Source organism: Salvelinus namaycush, chromosome 16 (genome assembly GCF_016432855.1).
Source record: "Salvelinus namaycush isolate Seneca chromosome 16, SaNama_1.0, whole genome shotgun sequence".
In the NCBI taxonomy this organism is placed as follows: domain Eukaryota; kingdom Metazoa; phylum Chordata; class Actinopteri; order Salmoniformes; family Salmonidae; genus Salvelinus; species Salvelinus namaycush.
Genome location: NC_052322.1, coordinates 30,159,023 through 30,186,103, shown reverse-complemented (window position 1 = coordinate 30,186,103; position 27,081 = coordinate 30,159,023). Strand labels below are relative to the sequence as shown.

The following is a 27,081-nucleotide window of genomic DNA, read 5'->3' as shown; positions in this document are numbered from 1 at the left end:
GGTCCACGGAGAAGACATGGAAGCCTGAGAGGAAGACAACCAAAGCTTTAGTTTCTAGACTATCATTTTACAGATGTATGTTGAAAATGTTTTTGGGAGATGTGATGGATCATTGGGGATCATTCAATATTCCCTTTCTTTTGTTGTTTAGTGAAATCATCCCATGTGAAGAGTCAACTCATTTAATTAAAGTTCAATCCGTAAATAAATAGTTTAAAAAAATGTATATTGGAAGGAATTAATCATTTGCAATTATGTCTACTTATGATAAGGTAAAATGTTTATGTTTCTGTCTCCATATGATATGGTAAATATATCCAATGCAAAAAACATCTACATTTAAATGGTATTAATATTAATTAGCATATTTCCATTAATTCCCATATATTCTCGTTAATTTCCATATATCCCCGTTAATTCCAACCACTGAATATTCCCCAAAATGTGCAACCCTAGTCCGGGTTAAGCAGGCATTGTGTCAAGAAGAAGTGCGGCTTGGTGGGGTCGTGTTTTGAATGATGCACGGCTCTCGACTTTCGCCTTTCCGTTCTATACGGGAGTTGCAGCGATGGGACAAGACTGTAACTACCAATTGGTGAGAAAAAAGGGTAAAAAAATAAAATAATAATAATTAAATGTGTTTGCATGATTAATGCCTAAGCAAATAAATTCCTGTGTGTCCTATCTGGGCTTGGAGTTCAAAACAGTTAACCCAAACTAAACTAGCAGTATTATAAAAAAGCTTTATTGAAACATGTTCTCAGAACGTTATTTAATTACCTTCAAATAACCTAGAATTTCCGTTCTCAGAACGTTAATAAAACATCCCAGAAAAAAATTACAGGAACCATAGTAAAACGTTCTTAGAACCTCACTGCAACCTACAAATTAACATTCCCAGAACAGGCAAAATGTTCAGTTTTACCCGTCAGGAAACGGATGGCTTCGTTCACAGAACCAATGGGGAACCAAAAACGTACGTTCCCACAACTTCCAAAGAACCAAATGTACTAGCTGGGTATGCACACACTGTTTGCATTATGTAACGCCAGCATGCTGCTGTCCGGTCGAAATGTCGTGCAAACGTCCCGGAGGAATAGTCCCCAGCATTCTATTCTACAAGCGATAGCGAGGTAGGAAGGAAAGGATTCAGGCAGGATGTCTACAGCCACAGTCATACAAACCAAGAGATAATTGTAGCTGTTGAACGCCGTAACGATTGGCAACATCCCGACATTTGTAATAGGACCACCACACTGGTCGACCTTGTGCACGGGAGAGAAGGGACGGTTCGGAGCCGGAGGGGTGTAGCTTCCACTTTAACTGAAGGCTATTCTCCTTGAACCTCTCTTGATCAACCAGAAGCCACGACCAGCAGCCTGGACGGATACGTGCCAGAGAAGGCATACGATAGCCATAGCGAGGAAAATCTATTTTTTGCTTCAACAACACAACATGCCTACCGACATGAGCGGCTTCTCGTGTTCCCAATGAAAAAAAAAATGGAACGAGAGGCGACAGCACATCAGCGTTGCGTTGATTTAAGCCGTTCTGCACATTCAAGAGCTCAGGTCGTTTTGAGGCCTGTCCCTGGTACGCTCAGTTGATGAGCCTAGAAGTTTAGGGAATACTGGGATTTATGAGGCTGCATCAGCTTTGATACTGTAATGTCGTGATGGTGATCATTATACCTATTCTTTAGATTTTTATGACAAGGCAATGTTTTCTTAGTTATTATAGTTATTATATGGTTATACATTGGGCTCCCGAGTGGCGCAGCGGTCTAAGGCACTGCATCTTAGTGCTAGAGGCGTCACTACAGACCCTGGTTCGATTCCAGGCTGTATCACAACCAGCCGTGATTGGGAGTCCCATAGGGCGGTGCACAATTGAACCAGTGTCGTCCGGGTTAGGGTTTGGCAGGGGTAGGCCGTTATTGTAAATAAGAATTTGTTCTTAACTGACTTTCCTAGTTAAATAAAGGTTAAATAAAATATATAATTATTACTATATGTCTAGACATATAGTAATAATTGTATTTCACCATATAATAATAAATAATTATGTCATTCATGAGCATTTAAATATGCCTAAGCTACTATAGACTATAGAATATGTTGCACTAGTCTTATTATTATCATGTATGGGTAACCTATAGCTCTGCACAAATGATAAATCAGTTCCAGTAGTCATTGGTAAAATAATGCACGAGATCTTGAATACATTATAAAAGCCTAAAATGTGGAATTTCTTTCAGTGTACAACTTATATAAGTGACAAGATTTGTTGCGCTTGTGCCCAAATATAGCCTACCTTAATTTACAGAAATTAGGAGAAATCTCTCCTTTGTCTAATTGATTCAGGAAATGTACATTTGAAGGGTCATTTGCGTTGATGGAGGTGTGTTAGCTGCTTGGAATCAAAGTTGCCACTAAACCACAGATCTAGGTCCAGCTTTTCCTTCCCCAATGCCCAACTCTAAAACCATGAGGTAGAGTCAAACTGACCCTTAATCTGTATTTGGAGGCAGATGGAGGAGGGTAGTGATACAGGCATCATGTCCATGATGGTTGCCCAATCTGATTATTTTCCAGTGATCTTGTCTTCATCAGTGAGCGAATGAGTCAGTGATAATTTTCATGTCATCCGTGTTTCCTTCCAGTGATGACAGGCTCTGACACCCACCACCTGTTATCACACCTTCCTCTTTACATCTTTAATGAGTTAAGCCACCAAGGAAAGAATAGCCTAAACCTTGACAAATGTTTAATTTTTGATAAGGGGCGTCATACACACAAAAACATTTGAGGGGGCAAAAAGTATGTGAGGATGGCTGAGGGATGATCTGGAGGGGGGCTAGGCCCTTTCTTAGAAGTTGGAGAATTTAGCATTTTTCAAATACCTGAAGCAGCTTTTTCCTATAATCTATAGCCATAATCATTATTTTTAACTCTATCAAAAATATGTTTATTTTTCTGCATATCAAGCCATAAGACTGCTGAATTAATCAAATGGCCACCGGACTATTTACATTGACACCCCGACGCTGCTACTATTTGCTGTTTATCATCTATGCATAGTCACTTCACCCGTACTTACATGTACAAATTACCTTGACTAACAAGTAGCCCCGCACATTGAATCGGTACCGGTACCCCCTGTATATAGCCTCGTTATTGTTATTTTATTGTGTTACTTTTTATAATTTTTTACTCTAGTTTATTTGGTAAATATTTTCTTAACTCTTCTTGAACTGTACTGTTGGTTAAGGGCTTGTAAGTAAGCATTTATACTTGTTGTATTCGGCGCATGTGACAAATAAAGTTTGATTTGATTTTGATTTGATTTGACCTCTTGAGCTGTCTGTATCCTCCTGACTAGTGGTTATTTTTTTAAAGAAACTAAATATTTTTCTCTGCATCTCTGCAAAAATCTGGGTAGAAGATTGAAAAGAATGTGAGTCTTAATCAGTGCATTTAGTAATTGCTTGCTTTATCTAAAGTCTACCTACCTTGCCAGCAGGTATGCCATCTAACATAGTTAAACAAGCTAGCTACTATAATTTGATTGATAGCCTGAAATGGCTTCTTGGTAGCTAATTATGAGGTTGGGAGATTGGGAACCTATCTTGGCTAGCTAAAGCCAGCTTCATAAAATGCTAGGTGGCTAGTAGTATTACAGAGAAACAACAACAAAAAATGAAAGACTTTTATTTATATACAGTATATTATATTTTTTTACAGGACAAATCTGAGGGTGCATGTGCCCCTGTGCCCCCTATGGGCATGACGCTTCTGTTTGTGATGATGATGGTATTGTTGTCTGACTATTCTTAGAATGATGATTGTACAACTTTCATGTATGACTTTGTTTTGGGTGCTGTCACTGACCCATGACATAAATGTATGGTTAAGTGGTTTTCTGAGGTTTTTGCTAACACAATTCTTACTTCTAATTCCCTTCTAATTTCACCTGTATTTGTCTGTGTTTTGTGTCTCTCCTCCAAGACTCAGAAGCCCTGGAGATAGGCCGGATCACAGAGTGATTCCCTAAACCCTGCCTTTCACATCACCTGCTCGATCCGAAACGCTGGTTTGACACGCCTCTGGACCTTCCCCGGTCACGTTCACCCACCTACCCACACCCCTGCAGAACTGCGTCTGAAACCCCTCACTTCTTCAAACCTCTGCCTGCTGGGATAAATGAGTGGAAGGGCTGGAGAGGATAGGGTTGGGATATGTACCAGAACCCACACAGGTAATGTCCACAGTCATACAGGTGACCTTAGAACAACAGGTGAAGCGTTTTTATTTTGGACATCAGGTTAAGGAAATACATGTGAAGGTTGTTCTTTTTTTTTCTTAAATCATTTTCAGAAAGACTATGTTGCATGTCTAATTTAAGTTGGTGGATCTATGAATGTTTACAAGTTTATTGAAACTTGAACTGCCCCCGACCCCCTACGCTGTGCTTTTCCCCCTTTCCTCCTACACAGAATGTCCTGGTTTAGTGGCTTCCTAGTGGCCAGAGTGGATGACCGAAAGACCTCGTGGGGGGAGCGCAATGGCAAGAAGTCCAAGCAGAAGGGAGGCTCATCCCTTTGCAACCCGCGTTACATGAGCTGCCTGCGGGATCCGGACGCCATGGAGCCCCCCTCTGGAGCCCCCCTCCACCCCCACCACCGCGGAGGGCCGGCTGGGGCGGCAGGCGGGGGGGGCAACTTTGGCGTGCGCTGCATCTGGCAAGAGGACCACTACGGCAAACGGGGCGGCGCCGCCGGGGAAGGGGTGGGGCTCAAATCTGTCGACCTGGGCTTTGAGGATGGGGACCTGAAAGGGAGGAAGGTGGGGTGTAGTGGGGGTGGTGGGAAGGGGGGGGATGAGGGTCCCAATGGGGAAGGTGAGGTGACGGTGGCGGACTGCTGGCTGCGGGTGATGCAAGTGTTCCAGTCCAAAAAGTTCCAGTCTCATAAACTGGAGCGTCTGTACCAGCGCTACTTCTTCAGGCTCAACCAGAGCTCCCTTACCATGCTGATGGGGGTGCTGGTGATTGTGTGCGGCGTGATGCTTACCTTCCATTGTGTCCACGCAACCCCGGACGTGGCCTACTCCTCGGCCCTCTCTGTGGCCATGGCCTTGTTCATGGCTCTCATGGTTGTGTGTAACCGGAACGGCTTCCACCAGGACTACATGTGGATGGTGAGCTACCTGGTCATCGGGGTGCTGTTGCTGGTGCAGGTGTTCGGGGTGCTGATGGTGGCGCCTCGCAGCGCATCTGAGGGCATCTGGTGGTCTGTCTTCTTCATCTACATCATCTACACGCTTCTGCCTGTCAGGATGAGAGCAGCCGTGCTGAGCGGAGGTGTGCTCTCCACCATTCACCTGGTCACCACCTGGCAGTTCAACCAGGAAGACGTGTTCCTCTGGAAACAGGTAGGAACTCAGCCTGCTCCTGTCCATCATAAAGATATAGTATATGTTCTATTATGTGTGTGCCATAGTGTACACAACTGAAGGGAACTCTTATATTGTTGTCAAGCGACGTCTTTGGCATGACAATGAACAAACACAGACACGACTATCTAAATCATTTGTGACCTTCACTATTCCTTTGGTTGTCCGGCTATGTTAATTAACTGAGTTTTCTGCTTTGGCTTGAGTGTAGACCTACATTCCACTCACGGTTGACGAGACATTTGGGTGATGACCCATATAGGCAGTAGCTTACTAGCCCACTTTTTGGGGTTAGATGTGCTTCTTGGCCTGCAGTGTGTTGTATTCATTTGTTTAAATGTTTCTATGGCTGCAGTGAGTGTGTCTTTGCAAGCTGAGACTTTGTGGTATCTGGGCCTTGCTCTTGGACCTACAGCACGGGCTACAATATTATTGTTGTATCAGTGCAGCCAACCATGTGGTTCAAGTCTGACAAGACATTGTTTTCAGGGGCATGTTTGTGGATTTGGCAGCATGTGCAGTCCCTAGGGAAAGTCTACACACCCCAAGCACAGTCTTCACATTTTGATGCCTTAAAATTCAATCCCCAAAAATATTAAATTGAGGGAGTTCCTACCGATCTACACAACCTACTCCACATTTTCAAAGTAAAATACAAATTAGAGAGAATGTTCAGAATTAATAAAAATACATAAAAATTAAGTTGTATTGATTGTGTGTCTGTCTTCACACACCAGAGTTAATACTTGGTGGAAGCACCTTTGGAAACCATTATAGCTGTGAATACTTTTGAATAAGGTTTAACCAACCTTGCACAACTCTTCGGGCAACATATATCCATTGTTTTTGTCAAAATTGCTCAAGCTCAGTACATTTGGTTGGTAATCATTGCTGTACAACAATATTCAAACCTTGTCCCTGATTTCAAGCAGATTTAAGTCATGACTGAGACTGGACCATTCAGGAACACTCAACACCTCTTGGAAAGTCATTCTGGTGTATTTGACTTTCAAATTGGTGTTATTGTCCCACTGTAAAATAAAACTCTATCCCAGGGTTAGGCTTTCAGAAGACTGAGGAGGTTTATCCTCTCACTTTTTACATAGTCTTTGCTCCTGCTGTTGACAAGCATACAAATAACAAGATGCTGCTACCACAATACTTGAAAGTGTTACTTGAATTTCCGTTCACTTTGAGTAGGTCATGTAGATCAGAAAGAAGAAGATTTTTTATTTTTTTTAAAGATTTTATTTTAATTCAGAAAAATGTAAAGACGTTGTGGTCACTGGATGGAACAGTGTTTGTCACTGTGTTGTCACTATATTTCTGAATGTTTTGTAATAGTGTGTTTGTCAGTGTGTTGAGGCAGTGAGTGTGTGTGTGGGTGCAGGTGTGTGTGTGTGGGAGTGTGTATCTGTGTGTTTGTGTATGTACGTGTGTGTGTATGTGTGTGTGGCCTACTGTAGGTTGTTTGTGCGTCATGCCAAAGACCCAGGGGCTAGCTGAAGGTCAGTGGGCTAAATTAACCGCCTCGACCGGCCGGCTGTGTGTGTATTTGTGTCTGCGTGAGTGTTTGTGTGTGTACATGCGTGTGTGTATGTGTTTGCACGTGCTTACATGAATACTCGTGTATGTGCACATGCTCATGGCGCGTGCAGGTGTGTGTGAGTGTTTGCCAGAAAGAGAATACCATGGCCCATGATAATATAAAGCAGTATCACTCAGGTCTCTGTGCTCCCACACAAGAAACACTTTGTACTTTTTCCAAGGGTGGGGGGTTCTGTATGGAGGCTGAGGCTAGGTGCATTCTGTACTACTGTAACCGTTGTGTAACAGTTTATGACCATTGGGAGGAAATATGGGATAGGAATAATGTGGCGATCATTCCAGGAAAAACAATAAGGCGACACAGGAGAATGTTTGGCTTGATGGTAGAACATTAGTCGTTATATGTTGATTGAAGGGACAGGATTTGATAACTGCCCACTGAGAGAGTGCTCAGCCTTGGTCCAGGTTCACATTTTCACACGGTAATTGTGCATGAAATGACTTTATGTCAGAATTACAGGCTTTATACACTGAGTGTACAAAACATTGCTCTTTCCATGACACAGACTGACCAGGTGAAATCTATGATCCCTTATTGATGTAACTTGTTAAATCAATTTCAATCAGTGTAGATGAAGGGGTAGATTGTGTATGTGTGCTATTCAGAGGGTCAATGGGCAAGACAAAAGATTTAAAAGCCTTTGAACGGTGTATGGTGGTAGGTGCCAGGCACATCGTTTGTGTCAAGAATTGCAACACTGCTGGGTTTTTCACACTCAACAGTTTCCCGTGTGTATCAAGAATGGTCCTCCACCCAAAGGACATCCAGCCAACTTGACAACTGTGGGAAGCATTGGAGTCAACATGGGCCAGCATCCCTGTGGAACACTTTAGACACCTTGTAGAGTCCATGCCCCGAAGAATTGAGGGGGGGGGGGGGGGGGGCACTAAATATTAGGAAGGTGTTCTTAATGTTTTGTACACAGTGTAAATATACACTCTATATACTCTATACACATATTTTGTAAAAAACAGAGTTGTTTACCAAAGGACGTTACTTAGGAAGAGGAAAAGGGAACCCATTTGGTTTCTGTGAAAGAGAGATAAGAGATAGTTTACAACGTGTTGTTTTTCATTCATTGAGACAGAACTATACTGGACTGTCACTCATGACTAGACTAGTGTCTATTATTCTAGACTAGTGTCTATTATTGATCAAGCCAATGCTTGATGTTATTCATCAAGCCACTGTAGGAAAGATCACTGCTGAAGAATATGGTAGCCTACCAACATCTGTGTAACAACTCTATGGTGCGATATGGTGAGTACTGGGCATGTGCATAATGTAAAGGTGTTCTCAATGACCCCCACATCATGCATATCCCTCAATGCACACAGTGTTTTCCTTGCTGTGGTAAAATTGAATGAGCACAGCTGAGCGATGGTGAGATCCTCCCTGTGATCATCCATGTGTGTACAGGGCTGTACAGTAATAAAGTGCCATCCATCACTTCTTTACGATTGTGTGCAAGTATTTCCCCTTTCTCCGATAACTCATTAACCTCCCTGGGTTTCTGTTGGCATCGTTAGCCACAGATAATGATGAACGAACACATACAGTGTAATGACATTGTGGTGTAATTAGGATGCAGGGTATGTTGTCTGCCTGTCACTTGTATGTATCGCTGGCCTCTCTCCACCTGTCACTGATCCAAACCCCCTGCTGAGAGCATGTCTCCCTGGGCTGGATTACAAATTTAGAACCAGGATGTGTTTGGGCCTTTAATCTGTCATGGTCTGTGTGGAAATAAGACCTCTTCTTCACTCACTAGCGCTGTAGCCTTTTTAATGTGTGTGTGTGTGTGTGTATGTGACTGTGTGTGTGTGTGTGTGCGCATATGAGTGTGTGTGTGTTTCTGTGTGGGTTAAGGGGACTGTACACATATTGTTTCCATTTACAATAATGGAAGGCTGTGTTCTCTGAAAGGCCTTGGTGGGTAGATGCTGTGTGTGCGCGCACATGTGTGTACACTGTATGTGTGTTTGCATGATGCATGTGTGAAATTGCAATCCCAATGCAACTCTTAAAAGTCTTTAAACACTGTAATAATTGCAAAGCTTTAGAAAAATCCTGGAATAGCTTCACTGCTCGCTGGGAGGTCAAGGGCAATTCAAGGAGTCTCCAGGCCAAACCCTTCACAGACTGTAGATCCTGCTCACACTGTAGGGCTCCTCAGATGCACGTCATTATCATTTGTTTGTTTGTATTTCCTTTAGCAGAACAAAGGGGATTGCAGATCTAACACCCAGATCAGACACCCGTTGTTCAGGTAAATGTGCTCGGTGGAGAGACTATGCCAGACTAATACCTTTAGCTGCATCATAGCTGCTAACCTCAAGGCTAATTGTCCAGAATGATCCTGCGTTTAGAACCAAATATTTCTTATGGATAACATTTCAATACATGCCACTTATTGTGTCACTTGGATAGCCATTATAGTGTATTGTGTGTGTAGTGTAGCCTAAAACTGCAGTTTTTCATGTTTGAGTATTTTTGTGTCATAGCCAGCGAAACAGACCTAAACTTCTTCCTACTCTCTCAGTTTTTTATTGTAAACAACCAAATTAAACATTTTGGAAGAAAGCCTCACTCAATTAGAAAATGCTCTCTCTCTTTCCCTCGCTCTCTCTTTGTAATCATCAATGTCTTCTCTTTCCCCAGCTGGAATCAATTAACCACACAAACGCACGCACGCACACACACACGCACGCACACACGCACGCACGCACGCACGCACGCACGCACGCACGCACGCACGCACGCACGCACACACACACACACACACACACACACACACACACACACACACAACCTGGTTTCTGTTGGCTCAGGGCTCTCCATTAAAGGGTTTGTGAGAAATGCTGTACTTTGTTCTTCTTTAGGAACGTGAAGGTCACCACATTGTCCTCTCTGTGTGTGTGTGACTGTCTGTATATATATGTGTGTGTGTAACAATCTCACAGAAAAATTGTCATAATAGTTGTGTAATTCCGATCTAAACATTGGAAAGGTTGGCATGGATCTTCTCAGTGTCCGGCCACCACAGACAAATGAAACAGTGGAGACAAAGACGACACAGGAAGACACCACAAAATGGAACTGTAAATGACTAAGGACATTTTTGTTCCCTTATGTGGTACAAGCTTATTTGTTGGTCTGCGTATTTAGCATTTCTGCTAAGCGTTGTGTTGCTTCACATGGAACAGTCTTATCAGAGTCTGCATCATAGCAGCCACTCAACCTATCCCTATCTGTATACACATACTTACACTCACAGCCATGTGTGTGTACCATGTTGCACACACTAACACGCACTCTCCCTCATGCACAAGCACACACATGCGCACGCTAGCAGACAGGCCGGCACGTACCCACACACTCATATGCACACACACACACACACACACACACAACGTTGGTCATTTTTTCTGTGACACTTATTAGGGCTGGGAATTTCCAGGGACCTCACGATACGATATTATCATGATACTTATGTGCCAAAAAGATGTGTATTGTGATTCTCATGATTCTCACGATTCTATATGTATTGCGATTCGATACTGTGGTTTTATTGCGATTCAATGTTCTGAACATATTACACCATATGTCTGCTGTAGAGTGACAAGAGAGAGCATGAGGAAAGTTGTTTTGATCAGCCGTGGAAATAAAAGTGCTGGAAAAATAGGCTTCCAATTTAAAAAGAAGATGGAGAACAAGCTATGAAGGAAAAATACTGGAGTTTTGGTGCAGGTACAGCCAGCTAGCGCAAACATAATACTGCGATATTGTCAATACGATACAATATATCGTCAAAAATAATATACCGATATGTAACTGTATAGATTTCTTCACTAGCGCTTATGCACACACACACACACACACACACACACACACACACACACACACACACACACACACACACACACACACACACACACACACACACACACACACACACACACACACACACACACACACACACACACAAAGTCAAACACGCTGGTAATTTTTTTCGTGGTACTTCATGACACCCAACCTAATGCATTTGTGGGATAGATCTTTGATCCCCTTTGATCCCCAACCACCACAGAGTTCCTGAAAGCCCATTAGACGGACAGACAAACGGACAGACAGAACATTGAGCCATGCTGTGGGACTCTGAGTCAGGGGATAGTCAATACGTTTCAATGGCCTGTTTGTCTCCTTCTCATGACATGGTTAAAAAAATCCTTCTTTAATTCCTTATTTTGGCTGGACAGGAATCTGAGCTGACAGTTGTTAATAATTTTGAGGGGTGTTTGGGGATTCTACAAGAGATATTACACACTGACCTATACAGTGCATTCGGAAAGTGAATTTTTGACTTTTTCCAAATTTGGTTTTTAGAAAAATGCTAATTTTTACAAACTACAAACAGAAATACCTTATTTACATAGGTATTAAGAACCTTTGCTATGAGACTTGAAATTGAGCTCAGGTGCAGATCTGGGGAAGGGTATAAAAAAATGTCTGCAGCATTGAAGGTTCCCAAGAACACAGTAGTCTCCATCATTCTTCAATGGAAGAAGTTTGGAACCATCAAGACACTTCCTAGAGCTGGCCGCCAGGCCAAACTGAGCAATTGAGGGAGAAGGGCCTTGGTCAGGGAGGTTATCAAGAACCAGATGGTCACTCTGTGACAGATCTATTGTGTTCCTCTGTGGAGATGGGAGAACATTCCAGAAGGACAACCATCTCTGCAGCACTCTACCAATCAGCCCTTTATAGTAGAGTGGCCAGACTGTAGTCACTCCTCAGTAAAAGGCACATGACAGCCCGCTTTAAGTTTGCCATAAGGCACCTTCAGGACCTCAGAGTGGGGCGAAGGTTCACCTTCCAACAGGACAACGACCCTACGCACACAGCCAAGACAACGCCGGAGTGGCTTCGGGACAAGTCTCTGAATGTCCATGATTGGCCCAGCCAGAGCCTGGACTTGAACCCGATCGAACATCTCTGGAGAGACCTTAAAATAGCTGTGCAGCGACGCTCCCCATCCATCCTGACAGAGCTTGAGATGATCTGCAGAGAAGAATGGGAGAAATTGCCCAAATACAGGTGTGCTAAGTTTATAGCGTCATACCCAAGAAGACTCAAGGCTGTAATCGTTGCCAAAGGTGGTTCAACAAAGTACTGAGTAAAGGGTTTTAATACTTACAGTTGAAGTCGGAAGTTTACATACACTTAGGTTAGAGTCATTAAAACTCGTTTTTCAACCACTCCACAAATTTCTTGTTAACAAACTATAGTTTTGGCAAGTCGGTTAGAACATCTACTTTGTGCATGACACAAGTCATTTTTCCAACAATTGTTTACAGACAGATTATTTCACTTATAAATCACTGTATCACAATTCCAGTGGGTCAGAAGTTTACATACACTAATTTGACTGTGCCTTTAAACAGCTTGGAAAATTCCAGAAAATTATGTCCTGGCTTTAGAATCTTCTGATAGGCTAATTGACATAATTTGAGTCAATTGGAGGTGTACCTGTGGATGTATTTCAAGGCCTACCTTCAAACTCAGTGCCTCTTTGCTTGACATCATGGGAAAATCTAAATAAATCAGCCAATACCTCAGAAAATAATTGTAGACCTCCACAAGTCTGGTTCATCCTTGGGAGCAATTTCCAAATGCCTGAAGGTACCACGCTCATCTGTACAAACAATAGTACGCAAGTATAAACACTATGGGACCACGCAGCCGTCATACCGCTCAGGAATGAGACGCGTTCTGTCTCCTAGAGATGAACGTACTTTGGTGCAAAAAGTGCAAATCAATCCCAGAACAACAGCAAAGGACCTTGTGAAGATGCTGGAGGAAACAGGTACAAAAGTATCTATATCCACAGTAAAACGAGTCTTATATCGACATAACCTGAAAGGCTGCTCAGCAAGGAAGAAGCCACTGCTCCAAACTGCACATGGGGACAAAGATTGTACTTTTTGGAGAAATGTCCTCTGGTCTGATGAAACAAAAATAGAACTGTTTGGCCATAATGACCATCATTATGTTTGGAGGAAAAAGGGGGAGACTTGCAAGCCGAAGAACACCATCCCAACTGTGAAGCACGGGGGTGGCAGCATCATGTTGTGGGGGTGCTATGTGGATATTTTGAAGCAACATCTCAAGACATCAGTCAGGAAGTTAAAGCTTGGTTGCAAATGGGTCTTCCAAATGGACAATGACCCCAAGCATACTTCCAAAGTTGTGGCAAAATGGCTTAAGGACAACAAAGTGAAGGTATTGGAGTGGCCATCACAAAGCCCTGACCTCAATCCTATAGAACATTTGTGGGCAGAACTGAAAAAGCGTGTGCGAGCAAGGAAGCCTACAAACCTGACTGAGTTACACCAGCTCTGTCAGGAGGAATGAGCCAAAATTCACCCAACTTATTGTGGGAAGCCTGTGGAAGGCTACCCAAAACGTTTGACCCAAGTTAAACAATTTAAAGGCAATGCTACCAAATACTAATTGAGTGTATGTAAACTTCTTACCCACTGGGAATGTGATGAAAGAAATAAAAGCTGAAATAAATCATTGTCTCTACTATTATTGTCACGCCCTGGCCTTAGTATTCTTTGTTTTCTTTATTATTTTAGTTAGGTCAGGGTGTGACATGGGGAATGTTTGTGTTTTGTCTCGTCTTGGGTGGTTATATGGTAAAGGGGGTGTTGGGTTTAGTGTATAGGGTTGTGTTTAGTGAATGTGTCTAGGTATGTCTATGGTTGCCTGAGTGGTTCTCAATCAGAGACAGCTGTCTTTCATTTGTCTCTGATTGGGAGCCATATTTAAGGCAGCCATAGGCATTATGCGTTTGTGGGTAATTGTCTATGTAGAACGTTTGTAGCTTTTGTATTTGCACTTACGTTTGTAGCTTCACGGTCGTTTGTTGTTTTGTTTAGTTTTGTTATAAGTGTTCGTTTCGTGTTTTCACTCTTCTCTAATAAAAGAGAATGTATTTTTCACACGCTGCGTTTTGGTCCTCTCTCTCACCGCAAGACGATCGTGACAATTATTCTGACATTTCACATTCTTAAAATAAAGTGGTGATCTTAACTGACCTAAGACAGGGAATTTTTACTGGGATTAAATGTCAGGAATTGTGAAAAACGGAGTTTAAATGTATTTGGCTAAGGTGTATGTAAACTTCTGACTTCAACTGTATGTAAATGTGATATTTTCAAAAAAAAAGTTTTTTGCTTTGTCACACGTGATCTGAATTCTCTTCGAATGCAGTGTACGTGAACGCAGACATACAGGGTTTTCGCAGGTGAGAATACGCCTAATGTCTCTGCAGTCTGCATGTTCACACTTGATACAGTTCACAAATTTGATATTCAGTATTTGCTGTTCATGAACATTGTTGTTTTGTTTCTTGTGAAGCAGCAACGTTTTCTAGGATCTTTGCAACAGTCCCCCTAGAGAAGCAAGAACCAATGAGCAACATAAGAAAGGAATCATCATTTTACCATCACTTCTGAGAATGACTATAACAAAAAAAAGCAGCACCACTGCTAAGCAATCATGTCTCAGTGTTTGTGTTCAGTTCAGTCCAGCAGTTGCCACGGAAACAACTACGACTCACGTAGTCAAGACCCAGTAGGCTGTGTTGGTTTATACAGTTGAGTTGCTGTTGCAGTTTAGCACATTTTTAAGCAGATCTATACTTTTTCTCCCCTATCGATCAGATTGTGTAAAAGGATACGCGTATTCTGAGCCTGTACCATGATTCTAAACCTGTACCATGACTCTGAGCCTGTACCATGATTCTAAACCTGTACCATGATTCTGAGCCTGTACCATGATTCTGAGCCTGTACCATGATTCAGAGGAGCCTGTACAACGATTCTGAGCCTGTACCATGATTCTGAGTCTGTACCATGATTCTAAACCTGTACCATGACTCTGAGCCTGTACCATGATTCTAAACCTGTACCATGATTCTGAGCCTGTACCATGATCCTGAGCCTGTACCATGATTCAGAGGAGCCTGTACAACGATTCTGAGCCTGTACCATGATTCTGAGCCTGTACCATGATTCTGATGAGCCTGTACAATGATTCTGAGCCTGTACCATGATTCTGATGAGCCTGTACAATGATTCTGAGCCTCTACCATGATTTTCATGAGCCTGTACAATGATTCTGAGCCTTTACCATGATTCTGAGGAGCCTGTACCATGATTATGAGCCTGTACCATGATTCCGAGGAGCCTGTACCATGATTCTGAGGAACCTGTACAATGATTCTGATGAGCCTGTACCATGATTTTCATGAGCCTGTACAATGATTCTGAGCCTTTACCATGATTCTGAGGAGCTTGTACCATGATTATGAGCCTGTACCATGATTCTGAGGAGCCTGTACAATGATTCTGAGCCTGTACCATGATTCTGATGAGCCTGTACAATAATTCTGAGCCTGTACCATGATTCTGATGAGCCTGTACAATGATTCTGAGGAGCCTGTACCATGATTTTGAGCCTGTACCATGATTCTGAGCCTGTACCATGGATATGAGGAGCCTGTACAATGATTTGGAGCCTGTACCATGATTTTGATGAGCCTGTACAATGATTCTGAGCCTGTACCATGATTCTGATGAGCCTGTACCATGATTCTGAGCCTGTACCATTCATGTTGGGGGACCTCTTAGTATTGTGACAATGTTTTTTACATCCGGACAGCAGAATTAGGAGTTGGGGTTAAGGTCAAGGTAATGGTTTATGTTAGTGGTTGGGTTGTTCTAAGGTCCGTGCTATCCACTGTCCTTATGACATCCCTACCCCATTGAAGTTGCAATTTAAAATGGTTAAGGTAAGGGTTAAGGTTAGGGTTAGGCAAGGGTGATGGTTATTGTTAAGGTTAGGGTTAGGTTTTAGGGTAGTGTATAGCACTGACCGTGAACCAAAACCAGGGGTTGTGTTCTGCGCGCGTGCGTGCGTGCGTGTGTGTGTGTGTGTGTGTGTATATAGCCTGACCGTTGTTTTAGGACTCAGCTTTGATCTCTAACACGAATTACAAAATGGCGGCTAGATTCCGCTGCCATCCACAGGCATGACCATAGGGATAGTACATTGTGCTGTATACAAGCTGTGCTCTGTTGCTGAGATAGCGCTGAGCTGTTGGGCTGCGTAGAGGCCTTTGTTCTCCCCTCTGGTGTGGATATGGCACAGTCCAAATGTAGAATGGACTATGGATGGGAGAGAAGGCACTTGAGTGGAGATTGGGGGCAATATGTGGGAGGGAGAAGGACACACAGGGTGTTTTTTTTGCCATTGTCTGTCTGGTTCAGAGAAGCTTATCTGTGGTCATCTAGCTGAGGGGTCTGTGACGTCGGAGGGGATGGCTGCCGTTTTACGGGCTCCTCACCATCTGTGCTATTTTGTGTGTTTTTTCACATTGTTTGTAACTTATTTTATACATAATGTTGCTGCTACCGTCTCTTATGACCGAAAAGAGATTCTGGATATCATAACAGCGATTACTCACCTCGAACGGGACGAAGTTGTTTTCTTTAATGAGTCCGACGCGAAGGATATACTGCTTCTCCGAAACCAGGCCCAAATCCCCGTCCTTCGCGTGAAGAAAATAAGGAAATACAGGGGCGGAGATCGGGGTGCCATGTGAGAATTTGTCAGCGAGTGGGGAACCCGCCTCTAACATCCGTTCTATTGGCCAACGTGTAATCACTGGAGAATAAACTGGATGATCTCCGTTTGAGACTATCCTACCAACGGGATATTAGAAACTGTAATATCTAATGTTTCACAGAGTCGTGGCTGAACGACGACACGGACAATATACAGTTGGCTGGGTTTTCCATGCATTGGCAGGACAGAACAGCTACATCTGGTAAGACGAGGGGTGTGTGTCTATTTGCAAATAACAGCCAGTGCGCAATGTCTAATATTAAGAAAGTCTCAAGGTATTGCTAGCCTGAGATATTTTTCGTAGTCGTCTATTTACCACCACAAACTGATGCTGGCACTAAGACTGCACTCAACCAGCTGTATAAGGCCATAAACAAACAAGAAAATGCTCATCCAGAAGCAGCGCTTCTAGTGGCCAGGGACTTTAATGCAGGCAAACTTAAATCCATTTTACATAATTTCTACCAGCATGTCACATGTGCAACCAGAGGGAAAAAACTCTTAGACCACCTTTACTCCACACACAGAGACGCATACACATCTCTCCCTCGCCCTCCATTTGGCAAATATGACCATAATTCTATCTTCCTGATACCTGCTTACAAGCTAAAACTAAAGCAGGAAGTACCAGTCACTCGCTCAATACGGTCAGATGACTTGGATGCTACGTTACAAGACTGTTTTGCTAGCACAGACTGAAATATGTTCCAGGATTCATCAAATGGCATTGAGGAATACACCACCTCAGTCACTGGCTTCATCAATAAGTGTATCGACGACGTCGTCCCCACAGTGACCGTACTTACATATCCCAACCAGAAGCCATGGATTACAGGCAACATCCGCACCTTGCTAAAGGCTAGAGCTGATGCTTTCAAGGAGCGGGACACTAATCCAAACGCTTATAAGAAATTCCGCTATGTCCTCAGATGAACCATCAAACAGGCAAAGCGTCAATACAGGACTAAGATTGAATCCTACTACACCGGCTCTGATGCTCGTCAGATGTGGCAGGACTTGCAAACTATTACAAACCACAAAGGGAAACTACCCAGAGCTGCCAAGAAACACGAGCCACCAGACGAGCTAAATCACTTCTATGCTCGCTTCGAGGCAAGCAACACTGAAGCATGTATGAGAGCACCAGCTGTTCCAGACGACTGTGTGATTGCGCTCTCTGTAGCCAATATGAGCAAGATTTTTAAACAGGTCAACATTCACAAGGTCGCGGGGCCAGATGGATTACCAGGATGTGTACTCAGAGTATGCGCGGACCAACTGGCAAGTGTCTTCACTGACATTTTCAACCTCTCCCTGACCGAGTCTGTAATACCTGTCACGTTCTGACCATAGTTCTTGTGTGTTTTGCTTGTTTTAGTGTTGGTCAGGACGTGAGCTGGGTGGGCATTCTATGTTGTGTGTCTAGTTTGTCTGTTTCTATGTTTGGCCTAATATGGTTCTCAATCAGAGGCAGGTGTTTTGTGTTGTCTCTGATTGGGAATCATATATAGGTGGCTTGTTTTGTGTTGGGGTTTGTGGGTGGTTGTTTCCTGTCTTTGTGTTTTCTCTGCACCAGATAGGGCTGTATCGGTTTGCCACATTTTGTTATTTTGTATTGTTGTAAGTGTTCACGTTATTGTTAATTAAACATGTTGAGCACTGGCTACGCTGCGTGTTGGTCCGATCCCTGCTACACCTTCTCTTCTCTTGAAGAGGAGGAAGGCTGCCGTTACAATACCTACATGTTTCAAACAGACCACCATAGTCCCTGTGCCCAAGAAAGCGAAGGTAATCTGCCTAAATGACTACCGCCCTGTAGCACTCACGTCGGTAGTCATGAAGTGCTTTGAAAGCCTGGTCATGGCTCACATCAACACCATCATCCCAGAAAACCTAGACCCACTCCAATTCGAATACCGCCCCAACATATCCACAGATGATGCAATCTCAATCGCACCCCACACTGCCCTTTCCCACCTGGACAAAAGGAACACTTCCTGATGGGCCGCACTTAGGTGGTAAGGGTAGGCAACAACACATCTGCCACGCTGATCCACAACACGGGGGGCCCTCAGGGGCGTGTGTTTAGTTCCCTACTGTACTCCCTGTTCACCCATGACTGCATCGCCAAGCACGACTTCAACACCATCATTAAGTTTGCTGATGACACAACAGTGACACAATTTTCTCCCTGCTACCGCACGGCAAGGTACCGGAGCACCAAATCTAGGTTCAAAAGGCTCCTTAAAACCTCTCTAGGGTACGTGAGACGTTAGCGTCCCACCTCTTCAACAGCCAGTGAAACTGCAGGGCGCCAAATTCAAATACAGAAATACTCATTATAAAAATTCAGAAAACAAAACATATTTTACATAGGTTTAAAGATTAACTTCTTGTGAATCCAACCACGGTGTCAGATTTAAAAAATGCTTTACGGCGAAAGCATACCGTACGATTATTTGAGAACATAGACCAGCAGACAAATCATTACAAACAGTAACCAGCCAAGTAGAAGAGTTACACACGTCAGAAATAGAGATAAAATTAATCCCTTACCTTTGATGATCTTCATATGGGTGCACTCAGAAGACATTCATTTACTCAATAAATGTTCCTTTTGTTCGATAAAGTCTCTTTATATCCAAAAACCTCTGTTTTGTTTGCGCGTGACACTGATCTTCATCTAACACAACAATAGACAAACACGGTCTGCTTAAACTAATAGCACACAAACAATTATACGTTTTCATGTCTTTATTAAACACACCATGTACACATTCATAGTGTAGGGTGGGGAAAGTATGTGAACCCTTGCATTTAATAACTGGTTGACCCTCCTTTTGGCAGCAATACACTCAACCAAATGTTTTCTGTAGTTCCGGATCAGACCTGCACAACGATCGGGAGGAATTTTGGACCATTCATCTTTACAAAACTGTTTCAGTTCAACAATATTCTTAAGGTGTCTGGTGTGAACCGCTCTCGAGGTCATGCCACAGCATTTTCAATCGGGTTGAGGTCAGGACTCTGACTGGGCCACTCCAGAAGGTGTATTTATATTTTTTCTTGATAAACTTAGGAATTCATTTTTCCGTCGATGATAGCAAGCTGTCCAGGCCCTGAGGCAGCAAAGCAGCCCCAAATAATTATGCTCCCTCCACCATACTTTACAGTTGGGATGAGATTTTGATGTTGGTGTGCTGTGCCTTTTTTTCTCCACACATAATGTTGTGTGTTCCTTCCAAATAACTCAACTTTAGTTTAATCTTTCCACGGAATATTTTGCCAAAAGAGCTGTGGAACATCCAGGTGCTCTTTTGCAAACTTCAGACGTGCAGCAATGTTTTTTTGGACAGCAGTGGCTTCTTCCGTGGTGTCCTCCCATGAACACCATTCTTGTTTAGTGTTTAACGTATCGTAGACTCGTCAACAGAGATGTTAGCATATTTCAGAGATTTCTGTAAGTCTTTAGCTGACACTCTAGGATTCTTCTTAAACTGATTGAGCATTCTGCACTGTGTTCTTGTAGTCATCTATGCAGGACGGCCACTCCTATGGAGAGTAGCAACAGTGCTGAACTTTCTCCATTTATAGACAATTTCTCTTACTGTGGACTGATGAACATCAAGGCTTTTAGAGATACTTTTGTAACCCTTTCAATCTTAATGCAAGTCAACGATTCTTAATCTTAGGTCTTCTGAGATCTCTTTTGTTCGAGGCATGGTTCACATCAGGCAATGCTTCTTGTGAATAGCAAACTCACATTTTGTGAGTGTTTTTTACAGGGCAAGGCAGCTCTAACGAACATCTCCAATCTTGTCTCATTGATTGGACTCCAGGTTAGCTGACTCCTGACTCCAATATTAGCTTTTGGAAAGGGGTTCACATACTTTTTCCAACCTACACTGGGAATGTTTAAATCATGTATTCAATATAGACAAGAAAAATACAATAATTGTGTGTTATTAGTTTAAGTACAATGTGTTCGTCTATTGTTGTGACGAAGATGAAGATCAGATCAAATTTTCTGACTAATTTATGCAGAAATCCAGGTAATTTGTGGTGGCATTTTTCTGTATTACCAAATACAGTGCGTGAGAGAGACAAACTTCACACACCAGTCAGAGTTATACTTAAACTACATCTTTAATAATAATTAAGCTTTGCAATAGCATTTGACTTTCAACAATTCACTATCTATAATGAACCATTGAGAGTGCCACCAGAAAAGTACAAAGATCTTTTATAGCCAAGATACACCCCTCTCAACTTACATGATGAACCACAGATCTTAGGAACAGTTCACAAAGGGACTTTTACTTGAGAAAGGAGTATCCCTTAACCAGATAACATTCGCTATAAATTATCGTTCAGTTTGTTCCCTCAGACGAGGTTCCTGGTAATCTCGTTCCTGGTACTTCATAGCACAGAACCATTACCTCATGTTTATCTGGAATGCTCTTTAGGTTTTATCACCCAAAGACATCATAAATCTCCTCTGTCAGTGCTATCTCATAGAGGCCCATCCTCAGTGGAACACACACACACAATACTCTATTCTGTCGAATGTAACAACTATTATAATGTAATACAAGTATTATAACATCATCTTACAAGCATGATAACATCATCTTGCAATTTTCCACGACAAATTCCAAAGGGTTCACATACTTTTTCTTGCCACTGTACCCCCTGTAAATAGCCTCCTAATTGTTATTTTATTGTATTACTTTTTATTTTATTTTATTTAGTAAATATTTTCTTAACTCAATTTCTTGAACTGCATTGTTGGTTAATGGCTTGTAAGTAAGCATTTCATGGTAAGGTCGACACCTGTTGTATTCGGCGCATGTGACAAATAAAATTGGATTTGATTTGATTTTGATTTGATGCTGCATGCTTTGGATTCTTCTGGGGCATTGTAAAAGCTCACTGTGTTTTCAGGCCTAGTGTGGGGGAGGGAAGAGGAGGCTGTTAAAACGCTTGACTCTTTACTCATATTACAGTTTGCTCAATTTACTTATGACGCTGCCTACTCCAGACAACTGTTGTTGTCATACGAGCAAAAAATATTGCACTTTATTTGGAACACTAAGCCAGACAATATTAAACATTCCTATTTATATAATGATTATGAGTTTGGGGAACTGAACGTATTAAATAATAAAGCATTAAATGTCTCATTAAAATCTTCACTAATACATAAGTTATACTAAGATTACTAAGAAAGGCTCATCCATTGTTCATCCTTTGTTGCCTTTATACAGATTACAACTTCTCATTTATGGTTAGTTGAAAATCAAACCTTTTTCAGGTTTCGCTAATGATTTTATGAATGGGAATGGTGGAGTTATGTCACACATGCAGCTATCGAAAATATATGGGAATGTTTGTTCAATCCAAAGTTATAACCAACTCATTGCAGCATTACCGCATGGAGGTCGCAAATGGAAGGGGGAGAAGGTAGGGAGCTTATATTAAAAAACAAAATTGGCTGAAAAAATACACTACTTTCATATGAGGACTAACACTTTGACAGCTGCCTCATACAGGTTGCAAAATAGCTCTGGAAGATTTTTGATGTACTGATTCCATGGCATATGTTTTATGAACTGATACACAAAACAACGCTTGATTCAGCATTGAGTTTTCCATTTAAATTATTATGTTATATAGTATATACTGTATGGGGCATACAACAATCTCAGCTCTGCAGATTTTGCTGCAAAGAAACAGAATCATTAGATCATTTATTCTATATTGTCCCCATGTGGTCACAGGTTCAGGAATGGACGGAAAATCACAACATTCATTTAAAATTGACCCTACAAATAGCAGTGTTGGGTGATTTGGAAAGCCATAGTCAATCAATAAACTATATAATAATACTATAGGAAAAATATGAATCTTTAACTTACAATCTGTGGATAATATGAGACTGGTGATCTTAGGCTTGTGTGTGGCTGCTCGGCCATGGAAACCCATTTCATGAAGCTCCCGATGAAAAGTTCTTATGCTGACGTTGCTTCCAGAGGCAGTTTGGAACTTGGTAGTGAGTGTTCCAACCGAGGACAGACAATTTTTATGCACTAGGCGCTTCAGCACTCGGCAGTCCCGTCCTGTGAGCTTGTGTGGCCTACCACTTCGCGGCTGAGCCATTGCTGCTCCTAAACGTTTCGACTTCACAATAACAGCACTTACAGTTGACCAGGGCAGTTCTAGCATGGCAGAAATTTGACGAACTGACTTGTTGGAAAGGTGGCATTCTATGACGGTGCCACGTTGAAAGTCACTGAGCTCTTCAGTACGGGCCATTCTACTGCCAATGTTTGTCTGTGGAGATTGCATGGCTGTGTGCTCGATTTATTTACACCTGGCAGCAACGGGTTTGGCTGAAATAGCCGAATCGACTAACTTGAAGAGATGTCCACATACTTTTGGCCATGTAGTGTAGGTGGGATGGGCAGAGAGTAGCAGAGGGGTAGGATTAAAAATCTCATGATCGGTAATAGTTATTCCTGAAAACACTATAAAGATGTCTGACTACTATGTATCCAAAATGTAATGTGTATAATCAAAAACTATATATATTTTTATGTAATTACTGTGTATAAAAGTAACATCTATGTAACATGTGTGTAAAAAAAATAGAATAAAATGTATACAGTACCAGTGAGAAGTTTGGACACACCTACTCATTCAAGGGTTTTTCTTTATTTAAAAAAATGTTTACATTGTAGAATAATAGTGAAGACATCAAAACTATGAAATAACACATATGGAATCATGTTGTAACCAAAAAGGTGTTATTTTATATCTTAGATTCTTCAAAGTAGCCACCCTTTGCCTTGATGACAGCTTTGCACACTCTTGGCATTCTCTCAACCAGCGTCATGAGGAATGCTTTTCCAACAGTCTTGAAGGAGTTCCCACATATACTGAGCACTTGTTGGCTGCTTTTCCTTCACTCTGCGGTCCAACTCATCCCAAACCATCTCAATTGGGTTTGAGGTTGGGTGATTGTGGAGGCCAGGTCATCTGATGCAGCACTCCATCACTCTCCTTGGTCAAATAGCCCTTACACAGCCTGGAGGTGTGTTTGGGCCATTGTCCTGTTGAAAAACAAATGATAGTCCCACTAAGCACAAACCAGATGGGATGGCGTATCGCTGCAGAATGCTGTGGTAGCCATGCTGGTTAAGTGTGCCTTGAATTCTAAATAAATCACCGACAGTGTCACCAGCAAAGCACTCCCACATCATCACACCTCCTCCTACATGCTTCACGGCGGGAACCACACTTGCGGAGATCATCCATTCACCTACTCTGTGTCTCACAAAGACACGGCGGTTGGAACCAAAGGACAGATTTCCACCGGTCTAATGTCCATTGCTCGTGTTTCTTGGCCCAAGCAAGTCTCTTCTTATTATTGGTGTTCTTTAGTAGTGGTTTCTTTGCAGCAATTCGACCCTGAAGGCCTGATTCATGCTGTCTCCTCTGAACAGTTGATGTTGAGATGTGTCTGTTATTTTGTAACGCTATGAAGCATTTATTCGAGGTGCAATCTGAGGTGCAGTTAACTCTAATGAACTTATACTTATACTATACTTCTTTTCCTGTGGCGGTCCTCATGGAAGCAAGCTTCATCATAGCACTTGATGGTTTTTGTGACTGCACTTGAAGAAACTTTCACAGTTTTTGAAATTTTCCAGATTGACTGACCATGTCGTTTCTCTTTGCTTATTTGAGCTGTTCTTGCCATAATATGGACTTGGTATTTTACCAAATAGGGCTATCTTCTGTGTACCACCCCTACCTTGTCACAACACAACTGATTGGCTCAAACGCATTAAGGAAAGAAATTCCACAAATGTACTTTTAACAAGGCACACCTGTTAATTGAAATGCATTCCAGGAGACTACCTCATGAAGCTTGTTGAGGGAATGCCAAGAGTGTGCAAAGCAATTATCAAGGCAAAGGGTGGCTACTTTGAAGAATTTCAAATATAAAATATATTATGATTTGTTTAAAAAAAAAATTGGTTACTACATGATTCCATATGTGTTATTTCATAGTTTTGATGTCTTCACTATTATTCTACAATGTAGAAAAAAGTTAAAATTAAGAAAAACCGTTGAATGAGTAGGTGTGTCCTGTAACGGTCGTCTTGTGGTGAATGAGCGGACCAAGGCGCAGCGGGTGATGAATACATAATGATTTAATTAAATTGACAAGACGAACACTGACACGAAATACACTTGAATAAGCTACAAAACAAGAAACGATGTGAACAAACCTGAACGAGATAACATAACGCACGAACAGGAACGAACACATACACGAACACAAACGAAACAGTCCCGTGTGGTGCGACATACACAGACACAGGAACAATCACCCACAAACAAACAGTGAGAACAGCCTACCTTAATATGGTTCTCAATCAGAGGAAACGTCAAACACCTGCCTCTAATTGAGAACCATATCAGGCAACACATTAAACCCAACATAGAAACACATAACATAGAATGCCCACCCCAACTCACGCCCTGACCAACTAAACACATACAAAAACAACAGAAAACAGGTCAGGAACGTGACATGTCCAAACTTTTGACTGGTACTGTACGTGGTGGAGGATGGGCCAAAACATTTTTTTTAAATAAAAAGTTGTCTGTCATCCTATAACCCGATGGCCTCTCTCTGATAATGGTTTGGCTGGGGTTTTGTTTGGGTGTTATTATTCTAGAATCCTGTCTGTGTGGATCTAATTTAAACAGACCTGTTTGATGGCTCAAATTCTGAATGATGATGCTGAGAGTTTGTGAGAGAAAGGGGTAGTAAAACAGTAGTTAGTCAGTCAGCACCCATAGACAGTAGTAAACAGAAGGCATGCAGGTTTAAAGAACTGTAATAGGCGGGGCCTCCCTCTCTCTATATATATGTCCATACAGCTCTCATTTCAGAGGGGCAGAGAGAGAGCTGTGTAGACATGGAGCCCAGGCTGAGTACACAAACCCAGATGCAGATGCACAACAGAGGGAGGGAGGAACGGAAAGGAAGAGACTGGTACTGAGAGAGGGAGAGAAAAAAGGAGCCAATGAGAAACAAAAAAGAAGGGGGAAGTAAAGAAAATGCGACAGAAAAACAGAGATAGCTAAAGAAAAAGAGAAACAATCACAGGCAGCCGCACACACGCACGCACGCACGCACGCACGCACGCACGCACGCACGCACGCACTCACACACACACACACACACACACACACACACACACACACACACACACACACACACACACACACACACACACACACACACACACACACACACACACACACACACACACGGAGACACAAGGCACAACTCAGAAAGAATGATGCATCTTCTGTTAGTGATTTGTTACTAGTTCTCTCTTTTTGGGTGCGAGAGTGCGTTTTATAGACTCTGATCTAACGCAGATGTTTGAAGGACTTTCAGATGTTTCACAAAGGCCATAGCGCTCTGACTGCTCTCTCCCTGGCCCCATTTCAACAACAATATCCCATCAGTCACTGCTCCCACTGGGAAAATGGACTTATAAATTCACTGCAGCTCTCCTCCTCTCCACTTCCTGTACCGTTATTTCCCACTAAAGGACTTTTCCCAGCTAGTGCTACATGTCTTACTCCATGTCTTGAAATGACCGCAATAGTGATATAATTCCTACTGTAGAGCCATGCTGTTAGTGTAGGTTCTGAGACACCTCAGGTTTCTTCATGTAGAAGGCAGCCTGGTTGTTTCCAAACAGATCTGGTTCTGGTTACAGTGATTGGTTCTTGTTCTGGTTACAGTGATTGGTTCCAGTTCTGGGTACAGTGAACAAACAGTAAGGGAACGTCAGTGATAGTGGTCCAAAACGGTGATAGCTAGTTGCTAGCCTGAGACCACTCCACCCTCCTCTCTAGGTCCAGGTCTGTAGTACCCTCCACCCTCCTCTCTAGGTCCAGGTCTGTAGTACCCTCCACCCTCCCTCTCTAGGTCCAGGTCTGTAGTACCCTTCACCCTCCCTCTCTAGGTCCAGGTCTGTAGTACCCTCCACCCTCCTCTCTAGGTCCAGGTCTGTAGTACCCTCCACCCTCCTCTCTAGGTCCAGGTCTGTAGTACCCTCCACCCTCCTCTCTAGGTCCAGGTCTGTAGTACCCTCCACCCTCCTCTCTAGGTCCAGGTCTGTAGTACCCTCCACCCTCCTCTCTAGGTCCAGGTCTGTAGTATCCTCCTCCCTCCCTCTCTAGGTCCAGGTCTGTAGTACCCTCCACCCTCCCTCTCTAGGTCCAGGTCTG

General features: G+C 42.6%; 1 protein-coding gene across 1 annotated transcript in view; it reads left to right on the top strand.

Annotated features, from left to right (window-relative positions):
• LOC120061300 (adenylate cyclase type 6-like) overlaps positions 1-27,081 on the top strand; it is a 55,726-nt gene that overhangs the window by 7,196 nt on the left and 21,449 nt on the right. Inside the window, exons 2-3 of the mRNA XM_039011012.1 lie at positions 4,008-4,257; positions 4,496-5,432. Of these exons, the coding sequence (XP_038866940.1) occupies positions 4,238-4,257; positions 4,496-5,432 (957 nt within the window). The 5' untranslated portion in view covers positions 4,008-4,237. The remainder of the gene's footprint in view (positions 1-4,007; positions 4,258-4,495; positions 5,433-27,081) is intronic.